Consider the following 22,693-nt stretch of genomic DNA (forward strand, 5'->3'; position numbering starts at 1 on the left):
AGTACTTCTGAGCTGCCATTGCTGCAATCTGCAGCCTGGAGTTTCCCTTTCAGTCTTTGTCTTTGGTTTTTCATTAATTCTATTTTATTCCTTTGTTCTACTGTGAATGCCTGCAAGGAAATGAATTTCAGGGTAGTTTACAGTGACAGATATGTACTGTAAATTTACTTCACTTACCTCCAAGGCAGCAAATGTACACCCAGGAGGAGAGCTGCATACATATCTGCCTGCTTACTTGAATGATAGGAACCTGATTATTGAGAGAAAGACAGTAATGAATGAAATGAATGATATTGGGCTCCCACTGTAGTGAGAGAGGAGGTTCCAGTGTGTGATCCACAAAGGCTGGCTACTCTCTGTGCTTGCAGTTTTAGCCATGAGGAAAGGTCTTTATAAATGTTTTTTTACTTTATTTGTTCTCTTTCTAGAGCATCTTCTTGCTGCATAACCTTGTTAGGGAATGCATTGTGCTGTGTCATAGAGTCATGCAATTGTACAGCACGCAAATGGCCCTTCGGCCCAACTGATCCATACTGACCATGATGCCTATCTACTTTAATCCTATTTGCTAGCAATAGGCCCATATCCTCAATGATTTTCATAACCAGTTATCTATCCAAATAGCATTTAAACAATGCATTTAATTGTATCTGCTCATGCTTGATCTTTAGTATGTAGGACATGCTTGAATGAAATGATTATTCTCCAGCGATAAACCCGGTGTAAAATGAGGAAACCAGCACAGGGAATCGGGAACACAGAGCACTCACAATTCCTGCTTTAATCCAGTGATTGCTCTGAAATGTGCAAGATTGTTGAATAGTTACATTAACGTAGCAAAAAGTTTTGAAGGTGGATTTTACGAATGATTATCTCAGGTTCAATGCATCTTGTTCTTTCTGGTTGTAAATTAGGAATCACGGAGGAGAACCTGAACAAACTGATTCAGCACGCCCAGATTCCACCTGAGGACAGTGAAATCATCAACAACATGGCTCATCTTGGCATCCCCATCGTCACCGATGTATGTTCAGTTAACCCTTTGACAATAGATTGGGAAATAAGTTTAATGATGCTGAATTATCAGCTTTCTACAACTTTGATTGCTAAGGATTGTAATATTATTTCAGAATTAACAGATAGTGTCAGAATCAGGTTTATTGTCGCTGACAGAAGCTGTGAAATTTGTTGTTGTGTGGCAGCAGTACAGGTATAACAAATGACTAATTAACAACAAAAATAAATAGATTGTGCAAAAGTTGGATAATGAGGGTCATGGGGTCATGGGACTCTTCAGAAATCTAATGGTGGAGGGGAAAGAAGTTATTCTTAAAATATTAAGTGTGTTTGGGCTTCTTCAGGCCCCTGTGCCTCCTCCCTGATGGTGGGCACAGCCTCAGAATAGCGGGACATCCAACAGAGATGAGGAGGAATTTCTTTAGCCAGAGGGTAGTGAATCTGTGGAATTCATTGCTGCAGAAGGGTGTGGAAGCCAAGTCATTGAGTGTACTTAAAGTAGAGATTGATAGTTTCTCGATTAATCAGGACATGAAGGGTTATGGGAAGAAGACAGGAGATTGGGGCTGAGAGGGAAATGGATCAGCCATGATAAAATGGTGGAGCAGACTTGATGGGCCAAATGGCCTAATTCTGCTGCTACATCTTATGATCTTATGGTCAGACACGATGGGTTGAAATGCGTAATTCTGCTCCTGTGACTTAGGGTCTTATAGACTTATGATAATAAGAAGAGGACATGTGTCAGGCAGTGAGGTTGCTCAGTATTGGATGCTACCATCTTGAGGCACTGGCTTTGACGATATCCTTGATGGTGGGGACAGTTGTGCCCAAGATGGAGCTGGCTGAATTTACAATGCTCTCTAACCTCTTTTGATCCTGTACAGTGGAGCCACCATATCAGGTTGTGTGTCACATGTTCTTTGAAAGTACTAAGTGGGAAAAATATTTATGATCCTTCTTACAATGCCACACAACTCTCACCAGAATTTGATGCCTTGATGAGAAATAGAAGTATCCTATTGCTACACTCAGTTCAAGCTAGCGAAGGTTTCTATTTTGTCCAAAGAAAATGTGCTACATTGGGGTCAAAAACAAGTTTTTACCATCCAGCACCTGCAGCTTCTTAAGGAGTAGCACAGGTATAGACTGGAACCTTCAGATTAACTCAGATTCTAGGTTGGAACTCTCACAGACATCAAAGTCTGAAATATTAGATGTTGAAGTTTGTTTCCAATGATGCTCAAGTAAATGAACAGATGTGAAATTTGAAAAATAAATCAGATCCAAAATATAGGAAAAGAGCATAAGACCATCAGATATAGGAACAGAATTAGGCCATTTGGCCCATCGAGTCTGCTCTGCCATTTCATCACGGCTGATCCAATTTTCCTCTCGGCCCCAATCCCTGCCTTCTCCCCATATCCTGTCATGCCATGACCAGTCAAGAATCTCTCAACCACTGCCTTAAATATACATAAAGACTTGGCCTACACAGCTGCTTGACTCACAGACTCACCACTCTCTGGCTAAACAAATTCCTCCTCATCTTCATTCTAAAAGGACATCCCTCTGTTCTGAAGCTGTGTCCTCAGGTCTTAGACTCCCTATCATACGAAACATCCTCTCCGTATCCAATTTATCAAGGCCTTTCACCATTCAATAGGTTTCAATAAGGTTACCCCTCATTCTTCTGAATTCTGGTGAATACAGGCCCAGAGCCATCAAATGCTCTTCATATGACAAGTCACTCGATCCTGGAATAATATATCCCAATGGTTTCTACAGTTATATTAATAGCAAAAGGATAGTGAGGGATAAAATTGGTCCCTTAGAGAATCAGAGTGGACAGCTACATGTGGAGCCAAAAGAGATGGGGGAGATTTTGAACAATTTATTTTCTTCGGTATTCACTAAGGAGAAGGATATTGAATTGTATAAGGTAAAGGAAACAGGCAGGGAAGTTATGGAAACTATGATGATTAAAGAAGAGGAAGTACTGGCACTTTTAAGGAATATAAAAGTGGATAAGTCTCCGGGTCCTGACAGGATATTCCCTAGGACCTTGAGGGAAGTTAGTGTGGAAATAGCAGGGGTCTGACAGAAATATTTCAAATATCATTAGAAACGGGGATGGTGCCGGAGGATTGGCGTATTGCTCATGTTGTTTCATTGTTTAAAAAGGGTTCTAAGAGTAAACTTAGCAATTATCGGCCTGTGAGTTTGACGTCAGTGGTGGGTAATTTGATGGAAAGTATTCTTAGAGATGGTATATATAATTATCTGGATAGTCAGGGTCTGATTAGGAACAGTCAACATGGATTTGTGCATGGAAAGTCATATTTGACAAATCTTATTGAATTTTTTGAAGAGCTTACTAGGAAAGTTGACGAGGGTAAAGCAGTGGATGTTGTCTATATGGACTTCAGTAAGGCCTTTGACAAGGTTCCACATGGAAGGTTAGTTAGGAAGGTTCAATCGTTAGGTATTAATATTGAAGTAGTAAAATGGATTCAGCAGTGGCTGGATAGGAGACACCAGAAAGTAGTGGTGGATAACTGTTTTATCAGATTGGAGGCCGGTGACTAGTGGTGTGCCTCAGGGATTGGTACAGGGTCCAATGTTGTTTGTCATATACATTAATGATCTGGATGATGGAGTGGTAAATTGGATGAGTAAATATGCAGATGATACTAAGATAGGAGGAGTTGTTAGAAAAGTGGGCTGAAAGATGGCAGATGGGGTTTAATGCTGATAAACGTGAGGTGCTACAATTTGGTAAGACTAATCAAAATAGGACATACATGGTAAATAGTAGGGCACTGAAGAATGTAGTAGAACAGAGGGATCTAGGAATAATGGTGCATAGTTCCCTGAAGGTGGAATCTCATGTGGATAGGGTGGTGAAGAAAGCTTTTGGTATGCTGGCCTTTATAAATCAGAGCATTGAGTTTAGGAGTTGGGATGTAATGTTGAAATTGTATCAGGCATTGGTAAGGCCAAATTTGGAGAATTGTGTACAGTTCTGGTCACCGAATTATAGGAAAGATGTCAACAAAATGGAGAGAATACAGAGATTTACTAGAATGTTACCTGGGTTTCATCACCTAAGTTACAGAGAAAGGTTGAACAAGTTGGGTCTTTATTCTTTGGAGCATGGAAGGTTGAGAGGGGACTTGATAGAGGTATTTAAAATTATGAGGGGGATAGATAGAGTTGACGTGGATAGGCTTTTTCCATTGAGAGGAGGGGAGATTCAAACAAGAGGACATAAGTTGAGAGTTAAAGGGCAAAAGTTTAGGGGTAACATGAGGGGGAACTTCTTTACTCAGAGAGTGGTAGCTGTGTGGAACAAGCTTCCAGCAGAAGTGGTTGAGGCAGGTTCGATATTGTCATTTAAAGTTAAATTGGACAGCTATATGGACAGGAAAGGAATGAAGGGTTATGGGCTGAGTGCAGGTCGGTGGGACTAGGTGAGAGTCAGCATTTGGCACGGACTAGCAGGGCCAAGATGGCCTGTTGCTGTGCTGTAATTGTTGTATGGTTATAAGGCTGTGGTATTCTTTGGAGGTCTTGGTAAGTGGGAGGCCTTCAAAAGAGAAATTTTGAGAGTACAAAGCTTGTATGTGCCTGTCAGAACAAAATATAAAGGTAACAGGTTTAGAAACCTTGGTTTTCAAGAGATATTGAGGTCCTGGTTAAGAAAAAGAGGGAGGTGTTTTGCTGGTATAGGCTTATAGGAACAAATGAGGTGCTTATAGATTATAAGAAATGCAAGGGAACACTTAAGAAGGTAATCAGGATGGCTAAAAAAAGGCGTGTGATTACCTTATCCAACAAAGTGAAAGAAAATCCTGAGGCACTCTTCAGGTATGTTAAGAGCAAAAGGATTGCAAGGGACAAAATTGGCCCTCTGAACAGAATGGAAATCCATATGAGGAGCCAGAAGAGATGGGGGAGATTTCAAATGAATGTTTTGCATCTGTATTTACTCGGGAGGCAAAGTCTTCATGGACTCTATACCGATTACAGAGGAGGAGGTGTCTGCTGTTGTGAGGCAGGTTAGGGTGGATAAATCCCCTTGGCCTGACAAGGTGTCCCCTTCGAGCCTGGGAGAGGAAAGTTGAGAAATTGCTGAGTCCTAGCAGAGATATTTAAGTCATTCTTAGTGACAGGTGAGGTGCCAGAGGATTGGTGGATAGCTGTTTAAAAAAGGCTCTAAAAATAAACCATGAAATTATAGACCAGTGAGCCTGACATCAGTAGTGGGAAAAGTATTAAAGGTATTCTAAGGGACCAGATATACGAGTATTTGGATAGACGTGGACTGATTAAGGATAGTCAGCATGACTTTGTGTGCGGTAGGACATGTTTAACAAATCTTATAGAGTTTTTTGAGGAAGTTACCAGGAAATTTGATGAAGGCAAGGCAGTGGATATTGTCTACATGGACTTTAGCAAGGCATTTGACAAGGTCCACATGGAAGGTTGGTCCAGAAGGTTCAGTTGCTCAGCGTTCAAGATGCGGTAGTAAATTGGATTAGACATTAGCTTTGTGGGCGATGCTAGAGAGTGGTAGTAGATGATTACCTCTCTTACTAGAGCCCTGTGACTTGTGGAGTGCCACAGGGATCAGTGCTGGATCCATTGTTGATTGTTATGTATATCAACAATGTGGTTAATTCGATCAGCAAAGTTGCAGATGACACCAAGATTGGTGGTATAGTGGATTGCGAGGAAGACTATCGTGGCTTGCAGTGGGCATCTGGACCAGCTGGAAAAATGGGCTGAAAAATGGCAGATTGAATTTTATGCAGATAAGTGTGAGATGTTGCACTTCCGTAAGATCAACCAGGTTAGGTCTTACACAGTAAATGGTAAGGCACTGAGGAGTGTGGTAGAACAAAGGGATCTGGAATTACAGGTCTGTAATTCATTGAAAGTGGTGTCTTAGGTTGACAGAGTTGTAAAGAAAGCTTTTGGAACATTGGCTTTCATAAATCAAAGTATAGGAGATAGAATGTTATATTGAAGTTGTATGGGACATTGGTGAGATCTAATTTGGAGTATTGTGTGCAGATTTAGTCACCTACCTACAGGAAATATGTAAATAAGAATGAAAGAAAACAGAAAATTTACAAGGATGTTGCTGGATCCGAAGGACCTGAGTTATATGCAAAGGTTGAATAGGTTAGGACTAGGGGTATAGATAGAGTAAATGCAAGCAGGACTTTTCCACTGAGATTAGGTGGGACTGCAACTAGAGGTCAAAGGTTAAGGGTGAAAGCTGAAAAGTTTAAAGGGAACATGAAGGGAAATTTCTTCACTCAGAGGGTCATGAGAGTGTGGAACAAACTGCTAGTGCAAGTGGTGCATGCAAGCTCAATTTGAACATTTAAGAGAAGTTTAGATAGGTACATGGATGGTAGGGGTATGGTTGGCTATGGTCCCAGTGCAGGTGGTTGGGAATAAGTAGTTCAAATGGTTTGACACTGACTAGATAGGTCGAAGGGTCTGTTTCTGTGCTGTTCTTTTCTATGACTCTAAGCTTAGCAAATGCAGAATGAGGCCACAATCTGGCACTCACCTGTTGGGAAGGGCATGAGATCCTAGGAAGGGTGTTGGAACTGCTCTCTGATTCTATAATACTGATTGATAAGACATGAGCAGAAATCTTAGGGTCATACTACATGTTGATTTCTCGTTCAGCACCGAAAAACTTACAAAAATTTTATGAATTAACTGTGGACAATTTCACTTTCTGTTGGGTGTTCAGTCAACTTTGCGCCGTAGGAACAAGCCAGAACGCAAAGAGAGGATCAGTGAACAGACTTATCAACTGTCTCGATGGACACCCCTCATCAAGGACATCATGGAGGTCAGTGTGTTTCTGTTGACTCTCAATGAATAAAGCAGTTTACTCATTTAGTAGTTTCATTGTTTCTTGAGATCTGAAATTTGGTATTCAGATTTTAGCGTCCCCTGGAGGAATGAACAGTTGTTCCACATTGTTTCACCTTGTTCCACAATGAATCAGCCATGAAGAAATAGCGGAGGAGACTTGATGGGCCAATGGCCTAATTCTGTTCTAATATTTTACGGTCTTATGGCTTTATGTTTTTAGCTAAGGCTTTAATTCAGTGCTGTTTAATGATCTAATAGAAAGAGCAAAGAACTTATAGTTAGTAACCAGCACATGGAATCGGAATCTTCCATCCATTAAGTAGTTGGCACTAAGGCACATTGTGAAACATATTGACAATGAGTGTCATGTTTTCAATCTAGGTTGAATTCTGGCAACAGGCACAATGTACAATGCTTGAATTTCTGAACTTGAAACAGCTTTGCATTTATAGTTTGTTATGACAGCTGAAAGCCCTCCAGAAATCATTGACAATGCAACTAAAAAGAGGCAGCTTCCAGGAGTCTGGGTACAAAGCTGAGCAATGGGTGTGTCTCGGAGAGTTCCTGAACAGTCTCTGGAATGGGAAAAGAATGAAGCAGATGGACGGGACACAGCAAACAGTCCGCTGGAGGAATTCAGATCAAGCAGCATCTGTGGGGAACAGGAATTGTCTATGTTTTCAGTTGAGATTCTGCCTCAGGACAGTTAGATAGTGAAACTAATCATCATGGTCAATAATGCACCTTGTATTTTCTCAAGATGCAGCTCCTGTGTGTGACAGTACTTTTCATAAAACCACGGAGATGGAGTGTGAGGTCTCTGAAAAATTAACAAAATCTGTAACATTAAAACCTACTGTTGGAATTTTCAGGTGGTGGCTGATGGAGTAACAGCAATCTGCCGTTGCTCCAACTCTAATTATCTTACTATTTCCAACCTGTCTTGAAACTTCTTTTCTAAGTGTGATATTCTTTCATTATGGATACAAGGAGGGCCAGAGGTTCTAAAAAGGATGATTCCCCTGCTTCTTTGGATTCTATTATGGATACAAAGTCATACACAAGAAGCCTCTGAGAAGTTTCAACAGTTCAGCTCTGAATTTAAACAGATAGATGGTAAATTGGATTCTATTCAACAAACTCCTAGTGAACACGATAAGCGTATAAAAAATAATAAAGAAATTTTGTCGTCTCTGGAAACAGAAATGGATGAATTGCAGAAGCTTTGTGAAAAGCAATCAAAGTCCAACAAAAAGTTAGGACAGAAGATTATCAACCTAGAAAATAGAAGTAGAAGAACAACCTATGGGTTCTGGGTCTTGAAGAATTAATTGAAGGTAATCATCCTATGGAGTTTTTTGCAAACTTTTTGCAAGAGTTATTTCTGGAGATTTTGACGTCTGTGCTTATGATCGATCGAGTTCATAGATCTCCTGCGTTTAGACCTCCTACGGGTCAGAGACCAAGACCAGTAATAATCTGTTTTCAGGAATTTAAAACAAAGGAACTCTTAATTTGCGAATCTCGTCAAAGAGGCATGATTGATTATAATGGTCGCAAGATTAGAATTGTCGAAGATTATTCGCCTGAGGTTATGCAGGAACGTGTTAAGTTCAAAGAAGTTATGTCCGAGCTTTTTAATAAGGGTTTCAAGCCTTCCCTTTGCTACCCAGCCTGACTCAGAATCACACTTACAGATGGATCTTACGAATGGTTCCGCTCGACTGTTGAAGCACAAAGGTTTTTAAAATCCGAAGGTTAAATCTGAAGGCTAGCTGTTTAGTTTCTCCTTACATGAAGACACAAGATTAAGTGAGAAACTTTTAATTCACAAATGCCGTCGAAGGTGCATGATTGGTTATAGGGTGGAATATTAAGATTCTTGAAGATTATTCACTTGAGGTTATGCAGGAACGTGCTAATTTTAAACAAGCTTTGTTGGAATTTTTTTTTAAACAGGGTTATAACCCGTCCCTTGGCTACCCAGTTTGACTGAGAGTCTCATTAAAGATGGATCCTTTGAATGGTTTCGTGTGAATGCTGAAGCACAAAGATTTTTTAAATTTGAAGGCTAACTGCTTAGTCTGTTTTTCCATGAAGATATAAGATTAAATGTTTAATGTCTATCTGTATGAATAATTGTATCTTTTACTTTTGGTAAACCTTTGTAACTAATTTCCTTTCATATTTTTTAATACTGTATTTTTGATATATGAGAATTGAATCTCTTGTTTGAATATTGTTTAGTCTAGGTTGGAATATAAATAACCTTGAAATTAATTAGAGTGATCACCAGGTTTTTTTGGGGGTTGTCCGTAGTTGTAGATGCTGACTTTCTATTGGTCAGTTTTCTTTCTTTGGGAGGTGGGCGGGGATATGTTTTTTTTTCTCTCAGAAGCTGTTTTTGAATTTTTAGCCAACTTGTTGCTTGGTTACCATTTCTCAAGGTTTATGGCTTGGTTTTTAACTTACATTTTAACCCTTCCTTTAAATAATATGAAAAATGGACCAAACTATTAATTTACTTACTTTAACGTGAAAGGGTTAAATCACCCTGTTAAACATAATAAGATTTTTGCTTATATTAGGAAATTTAAGGTCCCTATTATTTTCTTACAAGAAACTCACATACGCAAATGTGATAATTTATGTTCTTTTAGCCGTTGGAATGGACTTTGTTTTCACTCTTCTTTTCAGGCCAATCCTAGAGGAGTTTCGATTCTAGATAATACACTTTCCTTTGTCCAACATAAAGTAGTGTCTGATACTAATGGACGTTTTTTTATAGCTTCAGGAAAACTAGATAATAAATTAATAGAATTTGCGAATGTGTATGCCCCAAATGTAGATGATCCAGGATTCTTTGAGCATTTTTATTTGTTTTTATCAGATCTGAATCTTTATTCTTTGGTGATAGGAGGAGATTTTAACTGTTGGCTAGACCCAATTTTAGACTGATTGTCTTCTAGACCAGCATCTCTTAATAAATTAGCTTTGTTTATTCAATCCTTTTTATTGAAATGTGGTATAGTTGATGTTTGGCATTTTTTATATCCTTTAGATAGGGAGTATTCGTTTTTTTCCCATGTTCATCATACCTATTCCAGGATTGATTATTTTTTTATCGATAGTCAAATGATTTCATCAGTTCGTTCCTGTGAATATAAAGAGATTGCCGTTTCAGATCATGCTCCTATATTTCTATCTGTAGAGCTCCCTGGTCTTCCTCAAACAAACAGATTTTGGCGTTTTGATACAACTTTGTTATCTGATAAGGAATTTTAAAAATTTCTAAAGAAGCATATTATTTTGTTTTTTGAAGAGAATAAAAATGAAGAGACTTCTAATCTTATTGTATGGAATACTTTCAAGGCCTATATTAGAGGATAAATTATTTCTTATACTGCGAGTGTTAGGAATAAAGCTAGTAAAGAAAGAATTGAATTAACCAATCAATTGAAACAATTAGATCAAAAATATGCTATAGCTCCAGATTCTGTTTTATATAAAAGACGTGTTGAAGTTAAAACTAAATATGATCTTTTGTTAACATATCCAATCGAAACTCAACTTCTTAAAGATAAAACTCAATTTTACATTCACGGAGATAAATCAGACCAAGTATTGGCCAACCAATTAAAAACTTATGTAGTTAAACGACAAATTAAAGAAATTTGCAAAACCAATGGTGATAGGACAACTGATTATTCTGAAATAAATGATACCTTTAGAGAATTCTGTTCTAAACTTTATAGTTCTGATTCCCCTAAAGATAATACTGAAATGAATAATTTTCTAGATCAATTAAATATCCCTGCACTTTCTGCAGATAATTACAAACAGATGGATCAACCCATTTCTTATGCGGAAATCGCCGAGGCTATACGTTCATTACACTCAGGGAAGGCTCTGGGTCCAGATGGATTTTCTGGAGAATTTTATAAGGCTTTTTCTTCATTAATTATACCGCAGTTACACTTCGTCTTTTTGGTTTCTTTCAAATTGAGTAGTTTGCCTCAATCTTTTTATGAAGCTTCTATTTTGCTTATCCTAAAAAAGAGCAAGGACCCAGCTGAATGCTCTTCATATAGGCCAATTTCATTACTCAATGTTGATACTAAAATTCTTTCTAAAGTTCTGGCTCGTAGGATTGAAAATATTTTACCTTCTATTATTTCTGATGATCAGACTGGATTTATTAAAAACTGACATTCCCATTTTAATATACACCATGTATTAAATGTTATTTACTCTTCTTCTCATAAAATATTGGAATGTGTGACATCCTTAGATGCTGAGAAGGCCTTTGATCAGGTTGAATGGAATTGTTGATTTAAAACCTTAGAAAAAGTTAATTTTGGACCAGATTTTATTCAGTGGATTAAATTATTTTATTTATCTCCTTCTGCTCAGGTTCTTACTAATTTTCAAATTTCCAAACCGTGGAACTAGACAAGGCTGTCCTTTGCTTTTTAATCTAGCTTTAGAACCCCTTGCCATTGCTTTTCGAGAATCTAATGATATCTGTGGTATTTTAAGGAGAGGTATCACCCACAAAATCTCACTTTACGCTGATGATAGATTGCATTTCATCTCTAATGTTGAGACCTCGTTACCTTGCATACTTTCTTTATTCTCACGTTTTAGCCGGTTTTCAGGATATAAATTGAACCTACATAAGAGTGACACACATAAAAGTTGCTGGTGAACGCAGCAGGCCAGGCAGCATCTCTAGGAAGAGGTACCTCTTCCTAGAGATGCTGCCTGGCCTGCTGCGTTCACCAGCAACTTTTATGTGTGTTGCTTGAAATTTCAGCTTCTGCAGATTTCTTCGTGTTTGCCTACAAACGTTTGTACATAAGAGTGAATTATTTTCTTTAAATAATTTGGTATCAATTAATACTAAACTCCCTTTTAAAATTGTAAGGAATCAATTTACTTATTTGGTGTAACAGTCACTAAGAATTACAAACACCTGTTTAAAGAAAACTTTCTTACTTTATTGAACCATGTAAAAAAGATATCATTAAATTGGTAAACACGAGGAAATCTGCAGATGCTGGAATTTCAAGTCCTGATGAAGGGTCTAGGCCCGAAACGTCGACTGTACCGCTTCCTAGAGATGCTGCCTGGCCTGCTGCGTTCACCAGCAACTTTTGTGTATGTTACTATCAGTAAATTGGTCACCTCTTTCAATATCGTTGATTGGACAAATTAATTCTATTAAAATGAATGTTCTACCTAAATTTATATATCCTTTCAGGCTTTACCTGTTTTTATTCCTAAATCCTTTTTTGACTTTCTTGAATCTATTTTATCCTCCTATATATGGAAAAATAAACGTCCTTGTTTAAATGAAGTTCATCTTCAAAAACCTAAAAAGTCTGGAGGTTTAGCCTTACCTAATTTTAGGTTTTATTAATGGGCAGTTAATATACAATATCTTATGTTTTGGCTATATTATATTAATCATGTAGACTGTCCAGTATGGGTTTCTTTAGAAGCTAACTCTGTTAATAAATTTTCTATTATCTCTTTTCTTGGATCCTCACTTCCTTTATTTGTAAGTAAGCTAACTGATAATTTAATAGTTAAACATACTCTGAGGATCTGAATACAATTTAGAAAACAATTTGGTTTATTGAGATTTTCCCTTTCTAGTCCTATTTATTCTAATTTTTTTTTAAACCCTCCATGACTGATTTAGTTTTTAATGAATGGGACAGGTTGGATATTAAATGTTTTTGGGATCTGTTTGTTGGAGGAAATCTTTTCTCATTTGAACATTTGTCAGCTAAATATAGCTTACCCAAAACTCAGTTTTTTAGATATCTGTAAATTTTTCTAAGATCTCAATTATGCACATTTCCTATAAGCTCAGATAAGAACTTACTAGATGTAATTTTTAATTTGATACCTTTTCATAATGATTCAATATCTAATATTTATGGTATGTTACTGGAGACAAAGAGATGTTCCTTTAGACAAAATTAAGAATCTCTGGGAACAAGATTTATAGACAACAATATCTGAGGAAACTTAAAATGAAATTTTTAAACTGGTTAATACTTCATCGCTATGTGCTCACCATTCCCTCATACAATTTAAGGTGGTACATAGAGTCCATATGACTAAAGATAAGCTATCTCGTTTTTATTCGGATATATCCCCCTACTGTGACAGATGTAATAGTGGACAAGCTTCATTGGATTTGTCCGTGTCTTGAAAAATATTGGAAGGAAGTTTTTGAAACTTTTTCTTTACTTGTCAAAGTCAATTTTAAGCCTGATCCTTTGACGGCCCTAATTGATATTGTTGCAGGACAAGATATCAAGCTGAAGACATCAGATTTACATATTTTGGCCTTTAGCTCTCTTATAGCTAGGAGGGCGCTTTTGTTTAAATGTTTTTCCTCCTACTCATGGTCAATGGTTATGCGACATTATGTCATGTTTAGATGTAGAGAAAATTTGTTGTTCAATTTCTGAATCTCGTCAAGACTTTCAAACATTGTGGGGGACCCTTTCTGAATTATTTTCAAAACTTTCAAAACCCTCAATTCGTTGTTTAAATTCAGATGTTGGCTATTATTAATTTTTTACCATACGAGAAAGTATTTTACCTTTTTTCTCCTTAATAAACAGCTTTGGTCTTGGTAGGGGTTAGACTCTTTTTTTGTAATAAATTAGTATATTTCAATATAACTATTGACTAGCTTACATGAATACGGGATAATGAGATTGTTATTATGAATAGATATAATGTAATTGGGAGTTTTTAAAAATCTTTTTTTGACCTTTTATATACACTTCCTTGTACTCTGTATTCTTCTATGTTGAAACTAGTAAAAATATTGAAAAGAAAACCTATTGTTGATGGAAAGACTCTTTGTAGCACAAAATATCTGTCAGGAATGTGTTTAAGCATGAAACCACAAGCAGTGAGGTTCATATGTTATATTGTCAGCAATGTTTGCAGAATCAGTTGAAATAATAAGAAGTTGCTGATGTATTAAAACCAGACTTGGGTAACTCACACAACATTAAGCAAGGGGTTTCCCACATCTCTATGCACTCAGCAGGCTTCATACTCTGGAACTTAATCTGAAATGTTTATTTTAAAGCTCTATTTTTCAACACCAACAGATTCAAACACAATGCCAGGCTCAGTTTATCTGTGGGGTTGAAGAGCTGATCAATGCCTTCACTCCCTTCCACTGAGGGCAATAGTTCTTTATTTTGTGAGCTTGAATAGGGATTGCGGGAAATACAGGGCAGCAGGGTATTACTTATTCTGGAGCACAATTTTCCACCAAGAATACTGGACAGCAATTTTTTTTAATGTATTTTTTTTTGTTTATGATAGAGCTCTTGAAGCTGAACACAAATATAACTTCAGACTACTTGTATTACATAGGAATTTGGAGAAACAAGAAATTAACTTTTATTTAATATAATGCATAATAATGTCACTCCACTCTTTAAGAAAGGAGGAGGGCAGCAGAAAGGAAATTATAGACCAGTTAGTCTGACCTCAGTGGTTGGGAAGATGTTGGAATCAATTGTTGAGGCCGAGGTGATGGAGTACTTGGTGACACAAGACAAGATAGGACAAAGTCAACATTGTTTCCTTAAGGAAAATCTTCTCTGATGAACTTGTTGGAATTCTTTGAGGAGATTACACGTAGGATAGATAAGGGGGATGCACTGGGTGTTGTATATTTGGACTTTCAAAAAGCCTTTGATAAGGTGCCACACATGATGCCGTTTACCAAGTTAAGAGCCCATGGCATTACAAGTAAGTTACTAACATGGTTAGAGCATTGGCTGATTGGTAGGTAGCGAGTGGGAATAAAAAGATCCTTTTCTGGTTGGCTGCCAGTGATTGGTAGTGTTCCACAGGGGTCAGTGTTGGGACAGGTTCTTTTTATGCTGTATATCAATGATTTAGATGATGAACTCAATGGCTTTGTTGCCAAGATTGCAGATGTACGAAGATTGGTGGAGGGACAGGTAGCAATGAGGAAACAGATGGGCTGCAGAAGGATTTAGACAGATTAGGAGAATGGGCAAGAGAGTGGCAAATGAAATACAATGTTGGAAAATGCATGGTCATGCACTTTGGTAGTAGAAATAAATTGCAGACTATTTTCTAAATGGGGAGAAATTCTAAAAATTTGAGATGCAAAGGGATGGGAGTCCTTGTGCAAAACACAGTAAAGGTTAACTTGCAGGTAGAATTGGTGGTGAGGAAGGCAAATGCAATGTTAGCATTCATTTGAAGAGGTCTTGAATACAAGAGCAGGGATATGATGCTGTGGCTTTTTCAGGCACTGGTGAGGCCTCACCTTGAGTATTATGAGCAGTTTTGGGCTCCTCATCAAAGAAAAGATATGCTAGCATTAAACAGGGTTCTGAGGAGGTTTATGAGGATGATTCCAGGAATGAAAGGGTCATCATAGGAGGAATGTTTGATAACTCTGGGTCTGTACTCGCTGGAATTCAGAAGGATGAGGGGGGATCTCATTGAAACCTTTGGAATGTTGAAAGGTCTAAACAGAGTAGTTGTGGAAAGGATGTTTCCCATGTTGGGGGAGTCCAGGACAAGAGGGCAGAGACTCAGGATAGAGCGGTGTCCATTTAAAACAGAGATGTGGAGAAACTTCTTTAGCCATAGAATAGTGAATTTGTGGAATTTATTATCACAGGTAGCCATGGAGGCCAGGTCATTGGATGTATTTAAGGCAGAGCTTGATGGGTTCTTGACTGAACACAGTATCAAATGTTACGGGGAGAAGGCCGGGGAGTGGGGCTGAGGAGGGGTAAAAAGGATCAGCCATGATTGATTGGCAGAGCAAATTCAATGGGCCAATTGCCTAAATCTGCTTCTATGCCTTTGTGGCAGCAATACATTGCAATACATGATAAAAATAGGAGAAAAACCAAATTACAGTAAGTAATTGTATATTAAATAGTTAAATTAAACTAAATTGTGCTAAAACAAAAAAAAAGTGAGGTAGTGTTCATGGGTTCAGTGTCCAATAAGAAATCAGATGACAGAAGTGAAGAAGCTGTTCCTGAATTGGTGAGTGTGTGTCTTCAGGCTTCTGTACCTCCTTTCTGATGGTAACAATGAGAAGAGGGCATGTCCTGGGTGTTGGGGGATCCTTAATGATGGATGCTGTCTTTCTGAGGCAACACTCCTTGAAGGTGTCTTGGATACCACAGACATTAGTACCCATGATAAAACTGACCAATTTTACCATTCTCTGCAGTTTACTTCGATCCTGTGCAGTAGCCCCCCCCCCCCACCCCATCCCACATACCAGACATATTCCCTCTATGAGTGTTGGAATGTGTTCCCTTATCTTACTCATTCTGAAGTCCACAATCAGCTCTTTGGTCTTACTGACGTTGAATAGAAGATTGTTGTTGTGACACCACTCAGCTAGCTGGTATATCTTGGTCCTGTACGCCCTCTCATTACCATCTGAGAGTTTTCCAACAATGTTTGTATCATCAGCAAATTTATAGATGACAACTGAGCTACGCCTAGCCACACAGACTTTGAGATTTAAGCGTATACTTGCCACAAATGTAACAGGAAGTATTGCGGATGTTGCAACATTTGTGAGATATTTTGCAATCACAAGCACTCCTAAAAGTACAATTACTCTATTATAATATGCTCTGTGTGTAGAGCATGCACAATCACGTGTTTGCAAACCTATATACATGTAAACACAATACATAGAATGGTGTGTGCATGATGCTTTCATAGCCTTTCTAAAACTTGATTACAAATAATGGTTTGTAATCGGGAAATTTAATGTTGATTTTCATGATCGGCAGCCCAAAATCAATAAGGTATACAGTATACAGGAAGCAAAATCTTTGTTGTCCAATGGAAGCTGTAATTAGGAACAGAGTCCAAACCAGATCTTGCTGTGAGAAATAATGATAATTCTTATATTGTTCTGGTCTGCAGTAGAAAGTTGTTCGACTTCTGTTCTCCAATTCATTTCCCCTAAACTGTTTGTCCTGCAGGATGCCATCGATGACAAGTTGGACACTAAACACTACCCGTATATCTCCGCCCGTTCCACTGCCTCATTCAGTGCCACTGCTGTCAGGTAAAGTTTCCACACACACCTGAGTGGTGCTTGTTCAATTCCTTGTTGATGAGTAAATATCAGTGTTTTAATAACTATTTACCCAATCTGTGGTTCTGCTGATTCTGAAGGTCTGCAGAGACTAAAGGTGGTTTAATGGCTTAAACTGATTTGCTGGGAAGTAGTTGCTCATGGTAACAGGTTGCGTTTAATGATTATTTAAGAACTTTTGCTGGCCAATATATAGATATTCCATTCCAAGGGTTTGCAACAAACTAACTTCAAATGTGCTGAGAGAAAAAAAAACTCCTAGTGCACTGTAAAGCACAGGCCACAGCTTGTCTTCGCAGAGTCCTGTGCTGCTTGAAGCTGGGACTTATGGTAATTCTAGCATCATTCACACTTCCCACAGCAGTTTAGAGAACCAAGGATAAACAATCCCAGCACCGTGGGGTCAGTGCATAGTCGGTGCAGATCTGCAGAGTTAACGTATAGGACAGTGTTGGGTCAGTGCACAGTCGGCGTAGATTTGTAGAGTTAATGTATAGGACAGTGGAATCATAGCACAGTCAACGTAAATCTGTGGAGTTAATGTACAGGATAGTGTGAGTCAGCATAGATCAGTAGTGTTAATATCCAGGACAGTGAGGAGTCAATGCACAGTTGGCATTGAACTGCGGAGTTAGTGTACAGTACAGCACAGCGTAGGGTCAATGCACAATCAGCATACACCTGCAGAGTTAATGTACAGGACAGTATAGGATCAGTGCACAGTTGGCATTGGTAACCAGAATTAATGTACAGGACAATGTAGGGTTGGAGCACAGTTGGCGAAGATCTGCATGGTTAATGTACAGTGCAGCGTTGGGTCAGTGCACAGTCAGTCGGTGCAGATATGCACAGTTCGAATTAGTTTGGCAGGGGACTGGGAACCAGATTCCCAGGTCAGTGAGGGAAGGATTGGACCGGAAGGTAGATGCCAAGGAAAATACTGAAAGGCAAAATCGAAATAACAAGTTGGATAGTTTGAAGTGTGTATATTTTAATGCTAGGAGTATTATGGGTAAGGGTGATGAACATGGAGAATGGACCAGTACACGGAACTACGATGTAGCTATTTCTGAAACTTGGTTGATAGATGGGTAGGAATGGGTGATTAATGTACCGAGCTTTTGAAGTTTTAATAAGGACAGAGGAGAAAACAAAAGAAGGGGAGGGGGAAGTTGCACTGCTAATCAGAGACAATATCACAGCTGGACTCAGGAGACTTTGATAGAATGCAAAACTGGGCTGAGAAGTAGCAGATGGAGTTCAACCCAGATAAGTGTGAGGTGGTTCATTTTGGTAGGTCAAATATGATGGCAGAATATAGCATTAATTGCAAGACTCTTGGCAGTGTGGGGGATCAGAGGGATCTTGGGGTCTGAGTCCATAGGACACTCAAAGCTGCTACGCAGGTTGACTCTGTGGTTAAGAAGGCGTATGGTGCATTGGCCTTCATCAATCGTGGCATTGAGTTTAAGAGTCGAGAGGTAATGTTGCAGCTATATAGGACCCTGGTCAGACCTCACTTGGAGGACTGTGCTCAGTTCTGGTCGCCTCACTACAGGAAGGACATGGAAACCATAGAAAGGGTGCAGAGATTTACAAGGATGTTGCCTGGATTGGGGAGCATGCCTTATGAGAATAGGTTGAGTGAACTCGGCCTTTTCTTCTTGGAGCGACGGAGGATGAGAGGTGTCCTGATAGAGGTGTGTAAGATGATGAGAGGCATTGATCGTGTGGATAGTCAGAGACTTTTTCCCAGGGCTGAAATGGCTAGCACGAGAGGGCATAGTTTTAAGGTGCTTGGAAGTAGGTACAGAGGAGATATCAGGGGTATGTTTTTTATGCAGAGAGTGGCGAGTGCATGGAATGGGCTGCTGGTGAAGGCGGAAACAATAGGGTCTTTTAAGAGACTTCTGGACAGGTACATGGAGCTTGAAAAATAGAGGGCTATGGGTAACCCTAGGTAGTTCTAAGGTAAGGACATGTTCGGCACAGCTTTGTGGGCCGAAGGGCCTATATTGTGTTGTAGGTTTTCTATGTTTCTATAATGGCAGGGTGAGACACTGAGCCATTTTGGGTGGAACTCAGGGATAGCAATCACACTGATGGGATTGTACTACAGACCCTCCAATAGTTATCAGGACATTGAGGAACAGATATGTAATCAGTTTAAGGAAATGTGTAAAAATAATAGGGTTATTGTCATGGTGGATTTCAACTCCCTAATATAAAATGTGACTTTCTTAGTGTAAGGGGTTTAGATGGAGCTGAGTTTTTTAAGCTTATCCAGGAAGGTGTCTTTAATCAATATGTGGACACTCCAACGAGAGGAGGGGCCGTACTAAACCGTTATTGGGTAGTCAGCCTGGCCAGATGACTGACCTTTCAGTGGATGAACTGTTATTGAGCAGTGACCACAACTCCTTATCTTTCAGCATAGCTATAGTTAACAAAAGGTATGGTCCTTGTGGAAGAGTTTTGAATTGGAGTAGGGCATGTTACATGGGCATTGGGCAGGAACTAAGAAGCATCAATTGGCAACACTCTTTCTCTGGCAAATCCATATCAGACACGTGGAGGGTGATTAAAGGTCAATTGCACAGAGTACAGGAAAGATATGCTCCTGTTAGAAGGAAGGACAAGGATGGAAAGATAAATTTAAAAACAATACGAAGATAGGTGGAGAGGCAATTAGTTCTGAATAAGCAGAAAGGTTACAGAAGGACTTGGATAGATTAGGAGAATGGGCAAAGAGTGGTAGATGGAATACAATGTAGGGAAGTGTATGGTCATGCTCTTTCATAGGAGAAATGAAAGGGTTGACTATTTTCTAACTGGAGAGAAAATATAAAAATCTGAGGTGCAAAAAGACTTGAGAATCCTTGTGCAGAAGGTTAATTTGCAGGTTGAGTCTGTGGTGAGGGAGGCGAGTGTGCTGTTGGAGTTCATTTCAAGAGGACTAGAATATAAAAGCCAGGATGTAACATTGAGACTTTATAAAGCACTGGTGAGGACTCAGTTAGAGTATTGTGAGCTGCGTTGGGCCCCTTATATTAGAAAGGATGTGCTGAAACTGGAGAGAGTTCAAAGGAGGTTCATGAAAATGATTTTGGAGTTGAACAGCTTGTACAAAGAGCGCTTGTTGGCTCTTCCCTACATTGTATTCACTGGGCTTGTATTCACTGGGGTTCAGAAGAATGAGGGGCGACCTAATTGAAACCTATTGAATGGTGAAAGGCCTTGATAGAGTGGATGTGGAGAGGAGATTTCCTATGGTGGGAGAGTTTAAGACCAGAAGGCAAAACCTCAGTAGAGGAGTGTCCTTTTAGAATGGAGTTGAGGGGGAATTTGTTTATACAGAGAGTGGTGAATCTGTGGAATTTGTTGCCACAGACAGCTGTGGAGGCCATAAGACATAGAAGAATTGGGCTATTTGGCCCATTGAGTCTGCTCCACCATTCAATCATGGTTGATTCTTTTTTCCACTCCCTGGTCTTCTCCCCATAACCTTTGATGCCATACCCAATCAAGAATCTATCAATATCTGCCTTAAATACATCCAATCACCCAGCCTCCAAAGTTGCATGGTAACAGATTCCAAAAGTTCACCACCCTCTGGCTAAAGAAATTTTTCCATCCACATCTCTGTTTTAAATGGACACTCCTCTATACTGAGGCTTGTCCTCTTGTCCTAGACTTCTGCTGCTTGGGAAACATCCTTTCCACATCTACTCTCTGTACCCCTTTCAATATTCGAAAGGTTTCAATGAGGTCCCCTCCCATCCTTCTAAATTCCAGTGAGAACAGGCCCAGAACCATCAAATGTTCCTCATATAATAACCCTTTTACACGTTATTGAGCATACGCTATTAGGCGCGTATTGATCTGTATATATGTGTTCATTTCGGGTTCCGTGAGTAAAAGCCCCTGTTAACTTAGCTCCAGTCTCTAGCGTTTTTATTAATGGTATTGTTGTGTAAACGGCCACATACACAACACCTTTCATTCCCAGGATCATCCTGGTGAACCTCCTCTGAACGCTCTGTAAGACCAACACACCTTTTCTTAGATAAGGAGCCCAAAACTGTTCACAATATTCAAGGGGAGGCCTCACCAGTGCCTTGCAAAATGTCAGAATCACATCCATGCTCATATTCTGGACCTCTTGAAATGAATGGTAACATTGCATTTGCCTTCCTCACCACTGACTCCACCTGCAAGTTAATCTTCAGGGTAAACTGCACTAGGACTCTCAAGTCCTTTTTGCATCTCAGATTTTTGGATTTTCTCCCCGTTCAGAAAATAGCCTTCAGATTTATTTCTTCTACCAAAGTCCATTAACATGAATTTTCTAACATTGTATATACGTAATTTACCACTTTCTTGCCCATTCTACTAATCTGCCTAAGTCCTTCTGCAGCCTACCTGTTTCCTCAACACTACCTGCCCTGCACCAATCTTTGTATCATCTGCAAACTTAGCAACAAAGCCATCTATTTCGTCATCTAAATCATTTATATACAGTATAAAAAGAAGCGATCCCAAATACTGACCGCTGTGGAACACCACTAGTCACTGGCAGCCAACCAGTAAAGGATCCTTTTATTTCACTTGCTGCCTCCTACCAATCACCCAGTGCTCTAAACATTGCCAGTAGCTTTCCTGTAATACCATGAGCTCTTACCTTGGTAAGCACCCTCATGAGTGGCATCTTGTCAAAGGCCTTCTGAAAATCCAAATATAAAACATCCACCGCATTCCTTTATCTATCGTACTTGTAATCTCCTCAAAGAATTCCAACAAGTTCATCGGGCAAGATTTTCCCTTATGAAACCATGCTGTCTTTGTCCTATCTTGTCCTGTGTCACCACGTACTCCATAACCTCATCCTTAACAATTGACTCCAACATCTTTCCTACCGCTGAGGTCAGGCTAACTGGTCTATAATTTCCTTTCTGCTTCCTCCCTCCTTTCTTAACAAATTGAGTGACATTTGTAATTTTCCAGTCCTCTGGAACCATTGCAAAGTCCAATTATTCTTGAAAGATCATTACCAATGCCTCCACAATCTTTGCCGCGACATCTTTTAGAACCCAAGGGTGTAGTTCATCTGGTCCATGTGATTTATGAACCTTTAGGTCTTTCTGCTTTTTGAGTACCTTCTCCTTTGTAGTAGTAACTGCACTCACTTCTCTTCCCTCACACCCTTCAACATCTGGCACACTGCTAATGTCTTCTACAGTGAAAACTGATGCAAAATGCTCCTTTAGTTCATCTGCCATCTCCTTGTCCCCCATTATTATTTCACTGGCCTCATTTTCTAGCGGTCCTATATCCACTCTCATCTCTTTTTTTATATATACTTGAAAATGCTTTTACTATCGATCTTTGTATTGTTTGCTAGCTTGCTTTCATATTTCATCTTTTCCCTCCTAATGATTCTTTTAGTTGCTTTCTGTAGGTTTTTAAAAGCTTCCCAATCCTATATCTTCCCTTTAATTTTTGTTTTGTTGTATGCCTCTCTTTTACTTTTATATTAACTTTGACTTCCCTTATCAGCCATGGTTGTACTATTTTGCCATTTGAGTATGTCTTTGTTTTTGAAATACATAG

At 39.1% G+C, this 22,693-nt stretch overlaps 1 protein-coding gene across 2 annotated transcripts in view; it reads left to right on the top strand.

The window, feature by feature from the left end:
- LOC134359724 (syntaxin-binding protein 1) overlaps positions 1–22,693 on the top strand; it is a 168,120-nt gene that overhangs the window by 130,168 nt on the left and 15,259 nt on the right. For both annotated transcript variants that reach the window (XM_063073244.1, XM_063073245.1), the window contains exons 15-17: positions 915–1,024; positions 6,794–6,895; positions 16,968–17,053. In XM_063073244.1, coding sequence (XP_062929314.1) covers positions 915–1,024; positions 6,794–6,895; positions 16,968–17,053 — 298 coding nt within the window. The remainder of the gene's footprint in view (positions 1–914; positions 1,025–6,793; positions 6,896–16,967; positions 17,054–22,693) is intronic.

Source organism: Mobula hypostoma, chromosome 21 (genome assembly GCF_963921235.1).
Source record: "Mobula hypostoma chromosome 21, sMobHyp1.1, whole genome shotgun sequence".
NCBI lineage: Eukaryota > Metazoa > Chordata > Chondrichthyes > Myliobatiformes > Myliobatidae > Mobula > Mobula hypostoma.